The sequence below is a fragment of the Silurus aristotelis genome (genome assembly GCF_946808225.1).
Source record: "Silurus aristotelis genome assembly, chromosome: 16".
Taxonomy (NCBI): domain Eukaryota; kingdom Metazoa; phylum Chordata; class Actinopteri; order Siluriformes; family Siluridae; genus Silurus; species Silurus aristotelis.
Genome location: NC_139589.1, coordinates 9,343,186 through 9,359,987, shown reverse-complemented (window position 1 = coordinate 9,359,987; position 16,802 = coordinate 9,343,186). Strand labels below are relative to the sequence as shown.

The window sequence follows — 16,802 nt, the reverse complement described above, 5'->3', positions numbered from 1 at the left end:
AATTATCTCCTTATTAGTGCAGCAATGTGGATACTATAGTGGACAAGCAGTAATAACGAGCATGTAGATAAAGAGGCACTACTTCTCCTTTACGCTGCCAACCAAAGGGAGGGCTCAAGAGCTTCAAGACAGCAGTTTGAGGTTTCTGCAACGTCTCAACAACGCTACCATTTATGGAGGAAATGAAAGAGGAAGCTGCATTTTGACAGATACTGGTAGTGGGGGAAGGGGAAGCCATTTTTGCTAGGAAAAGTGAGTTGTATTCAGTCAGGTATCATCATACCTGATACATCATATACATGTCGTATCATATCATCATTACTGTTGGACAAGACTTACTGTGTTCCTTTTTTCAAAATGGCGTGCTAGCAGCGTTATGAGTGTTTAACACTCAAATTTATGTTGTGTACTAAGTAAACCCTTTACATGATGAAATATTGATGCTTACATTCTTACAATATATAACCTTTCCTGAACGGAAATGTTTTGTTTTCATTACAGTCAGGGGTGTAGCCGAACATAATGTGATTTTTATAATTATATATACACTAAATAAAAAAAAAAAGTATTGGGACTTTTTTTCAGCCATATGTGGTTCCATAAGTTGGAGGCATAAATTGTATAGGACGTCTTTGAATGCAGCAGCATACAATTTTCCCTTAACTTGAATTCGGAACCCAAACTTGTTCCTACATGACAGTGATCCTGTGCAAAAAGTAAGCTCTATGAAGATATGGTTTGCATGGGTTGGAGTGGACCTTGAGTGATCTTCTATAGAGCTCTGACTCAACCCTACTGAACACCTTTGGGATGATTTGAATGCTGACTACACCCCAGGCTTCCTCAAACTACATCAGTACCTGACTTTACTAACACTCTCATGGCTGGAAGAGAACAAAACTCCACATTTACTTCACATTTACTGTTATAATTACACTCTTCTTTCGGAAGACATTAAACTAGATTTTGGAGTGTAAATGTGGAATGTGTTCTCTTCCAGCCACGAGAGTGTTAGTAAAGTCAGGTACTGATGTAGTTTAGGAATGGATGTAGGAAATGATGTAGGAAATGATGTAGGAATGGAATTTTCAAAAACATTTAAAGATCTATCTATCTATCTATCTATCTATCTATCTATCTATCTATCTATCTATCTATCTATCTGTCTGTCTGTCTGTCTGTCTGTCTGTCTGTCTGTCTGTCTGTCTGTCTGTCTGTCTGTCTGTCTGTCTGTCCGTCCGTCCGTCAGACCGTCTGTCCATCTGTCTGTCCGGTTTAATTCTTAGCCTCTCCTCATTAGAAATCAGGTGGAAAAAAATACCTAACATTTATTGAAGATGATAGTGACAGCTAACTGTATAGACAAATACATAATTGCTAAAAAAAATCAAACAAAGACTATATAATTTATTTGATTTACAATATTTAAAATTTAAAGCAATTATTTTACGAAAAATTTATACTGGTAAAAATGTGTAAAACTGTGAAAGATTAGGAATCTGACCTCGACTGCAGCTCTGAGCAGAAACCTTCGCTCTTACGAAAACATAATGTACTTGAATCTACCAGTGAAATTCACAAAAGCTGGAATCAGTGGAGTTCACCAGGATGATCTAAATTCTTCAAAGGAAATTTGTCTCACTACAACTTCACCAAGAGGGATGAATAATATGTCTACATTTTCAAAGTTAATATAGAAATGTTTCACTGATCATAAATTTGTTATCAGAGAAAATCCCATGTACTCCAAATTATTCTGTGAGCGACCTCTACCTCTGTATGAGCTGATTAGGATCCTAATTAGGCTTAAAAGAAACACAAAGTAAAAAAAGCAAAAATAATTCTAATGTTATGACTTTAGAAATAAGTGTGTTATTGTAAAAAGAGAATGACCAATGTTTACTCACCTGTTTGCTGTGGTCAGTGGAGCTAAATGGAGTAAATCTCTTATGCTCGCTTAAATAGTCCCAAAGATTAAAAATTTTCCCAAAGATAATATATTGTATATTTCAATATTCAAATTAGTATATCACAGCACTATTTACTGTCTTTTCATATGACATTGATAAATGCACTGACTACTATTACTACTACTACTGCTGCTGCTACTTCATTAAAAACCTGATTAAAGCATTTCACTTAAGGAATTCATCATATTATATTTAGAATCTTCATTCAGAGAGTTTTTTAGCCACACCATTGTTAACCAGGCTCTGTAAAAAAAAAACATGAGACTTTGCAAGAATCCATACAACATTTACACGCTGTTTTGATCAAAGGTGAGAAGTAGATGAACATGAACCACGCGAGAGTTCGCTTCCGACATTGGGCCTGGAAATCGTTTTAGTTTATTTTAGTTTTCATTGTTGCTTTTGTGCAGTAGATACATTACAGTTTATTAGTTTTTAGTAATTTATTATTTTATATATATATATATATATATATATATATATATATATATATATATATATATATATATATATATATATATATTTATTTATTTATTTATTTATTTTTTTTTTTTAAGTGTTTTGCGGGGGTCCCGGGAGTTTATTCTTTAGCAATCCACACACATGAGTATTTTACCTCCCGCACCCGCATTCACCCACCCAATCTTTTTTACTCGTGGAGTCCCGAGGGAGTGCAGCTCTCTAGTTTCTAGTATCAAGTTTTAAGCTTTATTTGTCATATGTACAGATGTTAGTGACAGTTTATACAATAAAATTCTTAATTGAGGCTCCAGGCAAACTACAGCAAAATATTGATTGAAAATAATGAGGCATAAGAAAGTTTGCATTATTTACAAGTGTGTGCAGAAGTCTCTGTATTTATATGCAAGTGTATATATATATATATATATATATATATATATATATATATATATATATATATATATATATATATATATATATATATTAAATGAATTAGATGATTATTTACATATATGATATATTAGCATGAGGTATTCTTAAAATAAATAAAATAATAATAATTATGGAAGACGAAGGATAAGGAGAATGTATATGTTTGGTGTGCAAAAAAAGATATGTAGTGTGCAAGTAAGGTGCAATAGTACTGAGTGCAATGGTATTTAGAGGTCTGACAAAGAATTGTGTGTGTTAAACACTGCAAATATATACAAAAATATATACAAAAATATGTATGAAACATAACAAAGTCAGTTGGCAGTTGTGGTTTGCAGTGAGACAGTGGGCAGTAATGAAGTACAAATGCTTTGTTACTGTACTTAAGTAGATTTTTCTGGTATCAGTAGTTTACTATTTATTTTTCTGGCCACTTTTTACTTTCACTCATTACAGTTTTGACACAAATATCTGTACTTTCTACTTCTTACATTACATTTTCAAAACAGGCTTTAGTTTGAATCTATTTGGTGAAATGTCAATTTTTTTCTTATTATTGTGTGCCGTTTTCAGCCCGTCAACCTGTTTCCTGTCATTGCAGGCTTTTTTTAATCTATCACTGGTGTATAATTTTCTGGTTATCAAACACAACAGCTGTAGGCTAGTTTACGAGGCTAACAATGAGCAGGCAGAAGGCAACCAGAAATATGGGGTTAACGTCGATGAGATAGAGGGAGTCAGTGATGTAAACATGATTGAGAACAGAGACATTTCTGTTCACCTGATCATCATTATATTTGCTCTGCTTGTGTTCTATATGGTGGATGTTCAGCCTGGATACATTCATTAGGTAACAAAAAGGAAAATTCGTTTTGTATTGATATATTAATTAGGGCTGTCAAAATTAACGCGTTAACGCAAAATAATTTTAACGGAATTCATTTTATTAACCTGCGATTATTGCAGCACGCATTTTGCGCAACGTTTGAGCAATTTTTATTAAAAATCCATCCTTTCTTTACTCAGATATATAAAAATTACCTCTACCAAAAAATTCTTTTTAATCAGTAAACATATGTTTTACTGATGTGCCAAGTATCAAATTAGTACCAAAATCCGCCATGATGCACACAATTTACCCTCTGGGGGTCGACAAACGCGCCGGCGTTTTGTAAAATAAAGAAAAAAGACAGGGGGCGCTCTTTGCCGTGTCTGTTATCTCTCTTGACAGACACACATAAATAAAACAACCCGAATCTCAGTGAATACTTGCCTCACACACATACTAAATATATGAATATAATACTCAAAATGTCCACTTTTAATTAAACCATTTCAGATTGAAAACAATTATTCTATGATTATGTAATTCCGTATGAAAGTTAGAAGAGGTACAGTTTCTCCGGTATCACCTCATTACCCGCCCGTGTGGAAACATAGCAAAGGTTCTGTTTGGTGTCCTGATGATTTACGTAACTTAAAAAAACATACTCACTTCAAAACATTTACAAGAATATTTCGTCTTCATGCTCTATATTGAGTTTGGTTTCACTAATAATAAACAAACATTTGCACAAAGCATCCACATTTGTCCATGCCCATGTTGACTAGAGTATTAAAAACTTAAAAATTATTCATTTAAGGTACATTTAAAACAGATAAAAATGTGCAATTAAGTTGTGATTAATCGTTAGTTATCCTGTGACCATCCTGTAATTAATCGCGATTAAATGTTTTAATCGATTGACAGCCCTAATAGTAATATGATGTGAGGTCCAGATACCAGCGTGACACTAAAACAGGTAATAGTAATGGCTACTTTTTACTTAAGTACATGTCAGAGCCCAAACTTCTTTACTTTATCTTGAGTTTAAAAAAAATATATATATATATATATATATATATATATATATATATATATATATATATATATATATATATATATATATATATATATATATATATATATATATATATAGTCAGTACTTGAACTTTTACCAGAGTATTTTAAAACACTTCAAGTGAAGGATTTGTGTTCTTTTGCCACCTCTAGTTTTGATGAATAACTAATTTGATGAATAAGTTTTCTAAAAGTAGTGCTGTCAAGGAATGCTACATCTTACCTTAGAATAAAATAAAAATGAGCCACTTTCAAACCTAGCAACTTTTAACTGGCTCACACCCTTTTTCTTAGAAAGTAAACAACCTAACCTCTATATTTTTATAATTAGAGAATGTCGACCAGCTCCTTCTCTGAGATTAAGACATGCTTCATCAGTGCTACTCTGAGCTTCCATCTTCAGCTCTTTTTGCTCAGAACTATACACAACATTCAAAGTAGGGATTTCATGGATAATATTTTGTTCTAAATGAGTACACATATGGGAAGATTGTACCTAAGCTTTATCCAGAATAAAATTAGTATAGCATATGCCAATTGAGATAAAATATAGTGTTTTTGGATCTGTATAATTAGCAATGAACCGTTCTTGCATCACTGATTCTATTAATCACGATCTGACGAACGACTTGATTTTATATCTTTCTGCAGCTGCTGTGGTTTAACATGATCTACAGTTGTCTTTATCATTCTGCATATTACTTTCCTGTGATGCAGAATGGACAGCAGTATGAAAATGTGTCTGTCTGGTTGAAATTGTCTCAGATGAGTTAGAAAACACACATTTTAGTGATTGTGAAAATAAACCACTACATATGAAATATGTCCAGATTGCTGTAATTGCATGACACTGGTTTTGAGTATGAGTATATAAGTGGTCTAGTGGTTAGAATGCGGCGGTCTCACCGCTGCGGCCCGGGTTCGATCCACGGTCAGGGAACCAACCCCAGCCATTAGGGTTGCACAAGCCTTAGTGCTGGTCCCAAGCCCGGATAAATGGGGAGGGTTGCGTTAAGAAGGGCATCTAGAATATAAACATGTGCCAAATCGAACATGCGGATAATCCGCTGTGGCGACCCCTAATGGGAGAAGCAGAAAGAAAGTTTTATATAAGTATGGAATCATATACCAAAATAAGATAAGATATACCTTTTATTCGTCCCACAGTGGGCACATTTATTAAAAATCAGTACTGATTTAAAGAATATTTAATAGGGCTTTTGTGTCTATAACACTATCTTGAATTATCATACTGCCAATCCTTATTAAGAAACATACTTGGGTCCTCATTTTGGTTACCAACTAGATAGCAAGCAAAAGTTAAGATGTCATCAGATCTTTACATTTGTACGTCGTACTGAATGAAAAAATATATAATTCTTTCATATACTGATTTTAAAACTTTACGAGCAATTATTTTCTTCTTCTGTCATTAATCATCTCATTAATCACTACATTAATATTATTAATGTCAATAATACATTGATGTCATTAATCACTACATCACCCATCTTGTGATGTAGATACTCCAGAAAGCAGAATCTGTAAAACCAATATATATATATATATATATATATATATATATATATATATATATATATATATATATATATATATATATATATATATATATATATATATATATATATATATAATCTAAGGTCAATTAGTGTGTAGTCTTACCATTAAATTAGAATAACATTTGTAACTATTAGTGACTTTTAGGTAAAATATGTAACAGATCACTGTGAAATTTTAACAATGCAATTTTTCACATTTCGCATTTCGAAGGCTTTGTTAAGAATGGCATTAAAATGGCAGTCGTGGAGTTTATGTCCATTGATCTTAACCCAAAGTCATACTGAAATTTGTATAGTGTAAAGTCAGCTGTAGTCTTTAGGTTATAGTATATTATAGTATAGTATATTCTCCATGTTCTTTAAACCGCTGTGGCATCAGCTGTTTGCAATTATTCTATAAGAGCATCAGCTCTACAAAAGCTAAATGTAAAAGGAAATGCTTGCCACTGCTTGAATTTTTAAGAATTCGATCCACTAATATTATATATTTTAATATACACCGTTGTGCTTGGCTACATTTCACACATTCTTAAAGACAACTGTGTCTTCAAAGTAACAAAATGTGCATGAAGTCCTGCATTATTGTCCTGCAGTCCCCCAGAAGCTGCAGTATTACATTTCAGAACTTTCATTGGGTTTGGAATCAATATATTCACATATAAAAAAAAAACAGTATATGTTGTTTTGTTTGTTTGATTGATTTCAGAGACTACAGAAATGCAGTAGTGGACGAAGTATACAAATCATGTTTATAATTAATAAATTATCTTGATATCATGCCCAAAACCTTCTTTTCAATTACTTAAAAAAAAAAAGTTGTGCTGTGGCAAGTTAGAGTCCGGAGTTTCTTCCATCATTTATTTCTGGCAATGGCGGTTCTAGTTTAAATGACGTCCTGGGTGAACCACACCATGACCCAAAGTCTCACCCATTGATAAGTTACATCTTTGAAAAGCTTCTCTCTGCTTCAGCTACCGCATAACGAGATGAGTGATAGAGCTGCATACACACACCTTTATCTTTTGCACGTTTCCCCCTTTCCTCTTTTTTCTGAATTGCACTCCTGAGGGTTTAGACCTTTTTTGTCATCCTTTTTCCTTCTTCTTCTTTCAGCTGCTCCTGTTAGGGGACCCCACAGCGCATTACCCGTTTCCATACTACATTGTCCTCTACATCTGCCTCTTTCCAACCAACTACCTGCATTTCTTCCCTCACCACATCCATGGACCTTCTCCTTAGTCTTCCTCTTTTCCTCCCCCCTGGAGATTTAATCTTCAGCATTCTTACCATTATACCCCATGTACCTCCTCTGCGCATGTCCAAACCATCTAAATCGCGACTCCTTGACCTTGTTGCCAAAATGTTCTACATGCGCTGTCCCTCTAATAAACTCATTTTTAATCCTGTCCATCGTCGTCACCCCCAATGAAAATCTCAGCATCTTCAGCTCTGCTACCCTACAGCTCCGCCTCTTGTCTTTTATTCAATGCCACTGTCTCTAAACCATACATCATCGCAGGTCTCACCACAGTCCTATAAACTTTCCCTTTCACTCTTGCAGATACTCATCAATCACAAATCACTCCTGCCACTCTCCTCCACCCACTCCACCCTGCCTGCACTGCCTTTCACTTCTCTAACACACTCTGCATTACTTTACACTGTTGACCCCAGGTACCTGACCTCCTCCACCTTCTCCACCTCTTCCCCTGCAACCGCACCACTCCACTGCCCTCCCTCTCATTCACACACCCTGTCTTACTCCTACTGACTTTCATTCCCCTTCTCTCAAGCACGTTCCTCCACCTCTCCAGGCTCTTCTCAACCTGCTCCCTACTCTCACTACAAATAACAATATCATCCGCAAACATCATAGTCTATAGAGACTCGTGTCTGACCTCATCCGTTAAACTGTCCATCACCACTGCAAACAGGAAAGGGCTCAGAGCTGATCCTTAATGCTGTCCAACCTACACCTTTAGCCAGTCTGTCATTTCTACTGCATACTTCACTGCTATCACACTGTCCTTATACATGTCCTGCACCACCCTCACATACTTCTCTGACACACCAGACTTCCTCATACAATATCATAACTCCTCTCTCGGCACCCTGTCATACGCTTTCTCTAAATTCACAAACATACAATATTTATAATAATATCATATGCGTTTTTTTTATTTGCTTTTGCCACATCACTCTTTACCTGCTGCCGCATCTCCTTGTACTCCTGCCTACTTTTCTCATCTCTCTTTTGATCCCAATCCTGTTTTGCCAACCTCTTTCTCCTTGTGCTTTCTCGCACTTCCTCATTCCTCCACCATGCCGCTTTGTCTTCCTTTCTACTTCCAGATGTTACACCAAATACCTTTCTAGCTGTCTCCCTTATCACTTCTGCAGTAGTTGCCCAATCATTCAGCACCTCTTTAGCACCACCGAGCCAAAGCCATCCTACAGACCACCATCCAATAGTAGACGTCTTGCTCCTCTTCTTCTCCTCCTTCGGCCAACAGTAGCCCTATTTCCACCGGTACCCTGTTGGCTAACGATTCCTGTGGTGGTCGTTGGTAACCCGGGCCTCGATCGATCCTAACTCAAAAATAAAAAGGAACGACTGATTTTGTGGAATGTAGTTGAATAAAAGATATATCACTTTGAAATGTAGTGAAGTGAAAGTAAAAGACTTGAGTAAATACTTGAGTAAAGTACAAGCTACTTTAGTACAGTAACAAATTACATTTACTTCGTTACTGTCCAATTCATTTCCCAACCAGATTGGATAAAATTACTTTTTTTTCAAGGCTTGTGGGTTTACTAATTTTATGTTTAAATATGTATACTGTATGCAAAAAAAAATTAACCGTGTTCATTTATATCTTTTTTTCAAGCCTTTCTGTACAAAAGGTAAACATTTTCAGGTTCAAACATTTCAAACGTTTCCAGGATGAATATTTTTACTACTTTAAGTATGCTAAGTATGTAACATTGTTATGTCTTAACATTATATATTTTCACATCATTGCAGGAACACTGAAAGTTACCACCTAAGCTTTATACATTAATAATGTATGGGTAATGTTCGGAACTGCTTCTCAAACATTAGAGCTGTTAGAGCGACATGATAACTTGCCATCATATATGATGACTTCACAGGAAATTTTACAGGAACTATGTACAAATAAACACAGGCATTGGGCAAAAAATAAAACATTGTAAAGGCAGTTTTGATTGACAGATCTGCATTTTTTCCACATTACAATAGAATGAGTCAGTTGAACTTATAGTCCGGTTATTTCAGTTTCATTTCTGCTGGATTTGCAACTCTGCCCCCTGCTGGCTTCTGTTTCTGCTTTCCATAAGTATTTTCTTTCTAGTTAGTAGCTTTGCAAAAAAAGTTCTGAAATTTTCTCCTACAAAAAAGAACAGGATGGGATCCAGGCAGCTGTGGGCTACGCACATACAAAGTGTCACCACTGCAAATTTACGCACTAGCGAGACGTCCTCACAGGAGCCGGCGATGTTGTTGCTTACATCCAGTTCTTTGTATAAAAAAATTGTCCGCATTACATGATAGGGCAAAAAGCAGATGATGAAGAAGCTAAGGCTGATGATGACCAAAGCAAAGGCTTTTTTCCTTGAGACGTTGATCGTGCGCTGGGATGGACCATACTTCCACAATTTGTAGGCTACAAACACAGAGCACCATAAGACGATCGCTAAAGGCAGCAAAAAGCCCAAAGTCAGAGTTGTGTTGTTGATCATGATTAAAGTCTGGATAGTTTGGTTGTTGTTACTTAGCTCCATGCACTGTAAAGCATCATTGTTGGTAGAATTTTTCTGGGTCAAAAACAGCAAAGGACTATTGGTCAGCCCCATAAACAGCCAGATGAAAATACAAACAAGTTGCCCGTTACACCATTTCTGCAAGCGGTTGTAGCGGTATGGCTGCATCAACGCCAAATAGCGCATGATGTTCAGTGAAACCAAGAAGTAGATTGATGTGTACATGTTCAGGTAGAAAACATAGAATATGAGTCTGCAGGCCACCTTGCCAAAATTCCAACAAGAGTTTGACAGGAAATAAGAAGCACGGAAGGGCAACGAACACACCAGCATAAGATCCGAAACCAGCAGATTAACCATAAACAAATTGACTGTAGTCAGACCCTTCCTCCTCCTCCACACATTGAAAAAGACGTACATGGAGACGAGATGCCCTACGATGCCCAGAATAAAGACGAGCAGGTAGAAGGTGGGAAATAAGGACTCCTTGAAGAGCTTGATGGTGCAGTTATGCATGATCAAGTCACCACTTGAGGCCAGGATTTGACAAAAAAAGACCTGAGGGGAAACATGAACATTAAGTAAAGAAATCAGAAACATTTCAGAACATATTTCAATAAATAGTACATAAAGCAAATGAGCATGTTAGCATTGATCTGTACTGTGAACCGTACTTTAGGAATGATGACCATTCCAGAAAATATTAGATTACTTTATTTATCCCAGAGTGAAATTCACACTTTACAGCAGCACAAATATACATGTTAAAATGTAAATGTATAAAATTTAGTTGCATTATACATGAAACGTGAACAAATATAAAGTATATATAAATAAAAAACTGATGCAAGAACAGACATTTTAATAAATTGTCAGTGCATATGGTTAAAAATAGTGGATGTTGGAAGGACCTCATAAATGTCCAGTGAGCAGCATTTCTGATCAGTTTGTACATCTCTGACACTGATTACTTCCTGCAAAACCTACCACAGACTGGTAGAAAATCTCCAACAATAATAAGAAATACTGTTTGTTTATTATTTTATTTTATACTAATATATAAAGTGTATTATATACTAAGATTTCCCTCTCATTAACTGTTACACGCTTATTGTCAGTAACCATGTTAAGCATGTGACAACATGATTTTAGGAGTAACATGCATTTTAGGATTGAAAACTAAGCACTAAGCAATCATGCTCTTAATTCTTTATTTACTGTTAGGATTGTTGGTAACATATTTTAGATGTTCTTTGTGTAAACTTCTCCAAACTGTTTAGAATTCTATTACTCATAAGTTTGAAAAGAAAGGCTTTTCTCGGGAAACCAACATGTTGTAATCATACACATAGCAGATGTTTTAAACAGAAATTAGTTGAAAAATGTACTTTGAGAGCACTGATTTTTAAATTGGAATAAAAAAATCATGCAGGGTTTATAAGTTATAGTAGCAGCTACAAGGAATATACAAATATTATCATTCGGCAAGATTTTTTTATTTTTATTATGCAGTTTATTTTTCAGTTACTTATTAATTACAGGGTTTTTTTTTATTCGTTTATATGCTCTTAACTAGGGCCAAGATTAAAGTCAACTTTTGTTGTTATATATTTGCTTTAAAATTAAAACTCAATAACATTTATTTAGTTACTCATTAGAACGAAATGAATAGCAGTGTAAAAAGAAGAAAAGATCATTTGAATAAGTAAAATCATTTGAGAATAGCGAGTCACTATCAGAATAAACACATCACAAGACTTCCAACAAATTTACAACGCTTACCTCTAAACACATTTAATATTAAACTGTACTATTTCAGCATATACTCCATTTCTTAGATGCTCAGTAAAGTAGTATCCATTGACTTACGAATAAAAACAGAATGCAACTAAATAATTCAGAACACAATCCAGCTATTGCAGTTAGTGACATAAAAGTGATTATTTACCTTTTTTTTAATTTGTATTTACCGTCAGCTTCAACTCCAAACTGGAGATCTGTCATGTAGAGGGAAATGTAGGCATCTTGAACTGCATCTCCAGACAGAGATAAGAGCTGAACAGGCTACGCAATTCTAAAGAAAAGAGGCGGGCTGAAGAGAAATGGTCTTTGTTACGGCATGCTTTTTCCCAGTGCCAACTAATAAAAACCTCCTTTTCTGGAATCGCACAGAGCAATAATGAAGGGGAAAACCCAAGACACAAAACACCTACTACTGAAAAACAGAGTAAATAGAAAAATCTATTTTAAACATTCACTTTTTGTTTTCAAATTGTGAATGTTCCTCATTCCACAGATAATACTATTTACTCTTTGTCTAACATTTCCTGTTTTCTAGCATGGATTAGTTTTAACTATGCCTTCAGCTTTATTGCCCAGATAATGGTTCATTCCAACAATCATGTATTTAGCTAAAGAAAGATTGTCAAACAGAGGCGTTCACCCAGCAAACTGCAGAACCTCAGAATGATCCCAGTCTGAGGTTGTGTGTACTCTAGGAAAATATCATATTTAAAGGAATTCCATCTCTCTCTACTAATCTAATTTCAATATTCCCTCAATTCCAAGCCAGTCTTCCTTTACCTTGGCATTGGCACCTCCATTGCATAATGCTTCCACCACCTTGCTTTATCAGCTCATTATTGGGCAGTTCTTGGTGTTCCTAAGACATGTGGTCAAATGTGGTTGTTCCCCAAATTGTTACCACAACGTTGAAGGCACACAATTTTATAGGATGTGGTAACATTAATTTTCCTTTCACTTGAACTAGATAAGATAAGATAAGATATACCTTTATTCGTCCCACAGTGGGGAAATTTCTTAATTTTCCCACTGTGGGAGGAGACTCAAATGTGTTCTAGCATAACAATGCCCCTGTGCACAAAGTGAGCGCTATGAAAATATGCTTTACATGGGTGGAAGCATCTTGAGTAGTCTGCTTTTATATATATATATATATATATATATATATATATATATATATATATATATATATATATATATATATATATATATATATATATATATATATATATATATATATATATATATATATATATATATATATATATATATATATATATATATATATATATATACATATATATATATATATATATATATATATATATACATATATATATATATATATATATATATATATATATATATATCTATATATATATATATATATATATATATATATATATATATATATATATATATATATATATATATATATATATATATATATATAGCTGTGAGGCCTAGGGTGCATTTTTTATTTGTAACAAATATAGTTATATGCAGATTACACCTTGGTTTAATATATGTACCCGACCTAATCCTACTCTTAATACCATCACTATCACGTCGCAATTATAGAAACCATCAATACAATACAAAAACGCAACATAACAATGTGTGGCATTAGAGAGAGAGGCATTTCACATATGGATGATGAATACCGTTAAAGCAAACTCCAAACATCTACACTACAACCGCAACTGTGCCGCCTACATCATCTGGAGCAGTTCAGAATTAATATTTGTCTAATAACATGACAAAAACATTTTAAATGTATTTAAAATAAAATACAACCTGATCACCAGAAATGCATACACATAATCAGTGTTGGGCAGTAACTCAAACATATAGTTGAGTATATAGTTATACTCAACTATGCTCATTATTTCACTTTAGTTGAGTATAAAGACAAACACTTTTTAGTCAAATGTAAGCTGTGTCTTTCTGGTTCGAAGGTCGTATCTACTGCGATAAACAGCAACTCCAATCTGTTGAAGCTCCTCCAGAAACTCCATGCTAGAAGCTAGAAGCTAGATGCTAACCCGGTGTTCTGTTCTACATCGTTGATAGTTTTCATACTTCAGCTGTGAAAGGAACATTTTTAAGAGCTCAACACAACAGCTTTTATGATGCAGAAGCCACTTTAGTTTTTGATTGTGAATATATTATTCAGCTTGTTTTGTTATTTATTTCAGAAAACCTTGTGATATATTCAGTTTGTTCTGGTCTGACTTTAATAAAAATAACTGTGTTTAAGCCAGTTTTGTGTTTGTACAGACCATAACGCATAAAAGGGCATTAATGGGAACATTAAAGAACGTTCTATAAAAACTTAACTAAAAAGTTATTTTTAACAGTAACGCATTACTTTTTGGTGTAAGTAATCAACAAAGTAACGGAGTTACTTTTTAAATGAAGTAACAAGTAACTGTAACTAGTTACTTTTTTTTTTGTAACGAGCACAACACTGCTCATAATTTGCACCGCTCCTCAGAGGCTATTGGCCGACCTCGGGGATTTCAGGGTTGGCAGACCTCTTCTCACGATGTCTAGCTTTTCTTTAAAATGAATTTTTAAGAATGTCCAAAACCAAATCAATTTCTCTTCCTCCGTCAGCCACTGTAGGCATAAAAAAGTCAAACTCAGATGTATTAATGTGTGCAGTGTGCTACACACGTGTTTTGCTAGTCGAACTTGGCTGTAACAGTTGCCCTCTGACCAACTAATCAGAGGACGGAAAAATGCTGACGATATTCTGGCGAATATGAAATTTGATTGGTTAAAGAAACAGACACGTTGATAATAGAGACTTTGGTTAAAAAAAAAAAAAAAAAGCCATCAGTACTGACTTTGAAGGCTCTGGACAGATTAGATTGACATGACAGCTCATAGAGGCTGAAATCCGATTGGGGAAAAAATCTAAAATCCACATACACGTACTGGAAGCAGTGCAGCCAGTGTGTGTGTGTGTGTGTGTGTGTGTGTGTGTGTGTGTGTGTGTGTGTGTGTGTGTGTGTGTGTGTGTTGTTTTTTTGTCAAATTTGTCAACAGCATCTCATAAGCCCATATGTTCAATCAGCAAAGCTTTTCATTGTCCCATGAGTGTCATATATGACCATCTTCTACTTCAACTGTTTTATTGGTCATATGAGATGCTCACAAACACACTCCTTTACAGTTATGACTAATTGAACAGCAACATTAATATGGGTTTAATGTGCTCTGAGCAATTCAGACAATTCAGTCTTTTCTTATGCAATGAGTTTCCTGTCACAAAAATTATCAGCTAAAATTCAAAATGACCACAATAAAAATAGATTTACTGATCTTCCACATCCTGTTGCTTAGAGCTTTCCTGAGTACTGTGATGCAACATTGAAACATGCCTTGTCAAGTTAAAGCGCTCCAATCCCTTCCAATGAGATAGAGTGAAATTCATCTTTATTTTGAAATTCAGACCCACTTATCACTGATTTGGTATTTGTAACATGTAACCAGAAAAGTGTTTCATAGAACAAAGAGGATGCTGAGCAACAGGATGTAGACCAGCACCAAAACCGTTACAAGAAAAGAGACATCAGCAACCATTACGTGTGATACGTGAGACAGGAAACCTGCAGAATGTTTCAGAAAGAAAAGAAACGTGTTTGGAGCTAGTATATGGTAAAATGTTAAAGGGGCGGCATTATAACTTCAGAGGTAGAACGATGATGAAATGAAACATTTGCAGTGTAACAATATCAAATTGCAAATTTTGACAATGATGTTAATGTGATATAAATTACTATTACACTTATATAAATACGGCCTGCTAGAATGTAGCTATCATAACAAAATGTTTTGTGCAGTGGTTTTTTTACAATTAGGCAGATGGTTGTCTCTTTTTGTCTAATCGGAAGTCATGATAATGTCATGTCACTGAAGGTCACCTAAAGTTCTGCTTTTTTTTTTTTTACACTATTAGAATACACTATTGATTAAGTTATATTGGTATTGATTCCATACAACTCTGGAATACAATATCTTTCATTTCAAGTCCAAAACACAAGACTGTTATTGAGCAAAATACTTATTATTCTACATAATCTCAGTAGTGTTATAAAATCATAGGGCATCTTTTTCATTGTTAAAGGATACCTTTTTTGTATTCATTAATAGTTAATGTTGAGGATTGTTCGAGTAGTTTGTGTTTTTGCTTGTTATTACTAGTCACACCACCCTTTTTCTCTGGAATTTCAAAAACTTTGAGTTGGGGAAAAAACACATATTCCAAACCTGCCATTTCCATACAGGTGAATTATCAAACACGTTATAACCTGTATATATGAAACGTCTGCCTTACAATTCACTATGTATGTTTTATTTCTTTGTTAAATCACAACATCTGAAAATACCATTCATTATCAGGGGTCTGAGATTTTCCTTATGAGAATTGTGCAGAATTTATTTATTTTTTTTTATTAAAATTGATTTTAGGTTTTTTAGATCTGTGTTTTTAACTCATGCTCCTTATGTACTGTGAGCAAAGGTAAAAAAATATTTAAAAAATGCTCAAACACAATTTTCTTAGCATTCACTATTTCAAAACAAAAACAAATCACTGCCACTGCTATGCCACTGTAAAACCTGCAGCTCTTATCAAAAACATGGTGCTACTGATGTTATCTCCAGGAAATTGTGTGATTTATTTTTCCCAGAAAATTCAAGCTGCCATGGATCACAGCAGTTATAAAAGATTACATTTCATGAACTATCAATGTAAAAAAAATATACTATATGGACAACAGTTTGTGGATACCTGATCATAAGATTCTGTGGGCTTTCTCTATTAGTCCCTATTTGTTGTTTTGCTCTTTTGGGAAGTACTAA

The 16,802-nt window shown here is 34.5% G+C and overlaps 1 protein-coding gene across 1 annotated transcript; it reads right to left on the bottom strand.

Moving 5' to 3' along the window:
- Positions 1-9,192: 9,192 nt before the first annotated feature.
- cysltr2a (cysteinyl leukotriene receptor 2a) lies at positions 9,193-15,409 on the bottom strand. The gene is made up of 3 exons (XM_083564931.1): positions 15,257-15,409; positions 12,076-12,219; positions 9,193-10,685 (listed from the first exon to the last, which is right to left on the bottom strand). Exon 3 carries the CDS (start codon positions 10,641-10,643, stop codon positions 9,645-9,647), a length of 999 nt encoding a protein of 332 aa, XP_083421057.1. The 5' UTR covers positions 10,644-10,685; positions 12,076-12,219; positions 15,257-15,409; the 3' UTR covers positions 9,193-9,644.
- Positions 15,410-16,802: the final 1,393 nt, after the last annotated feature.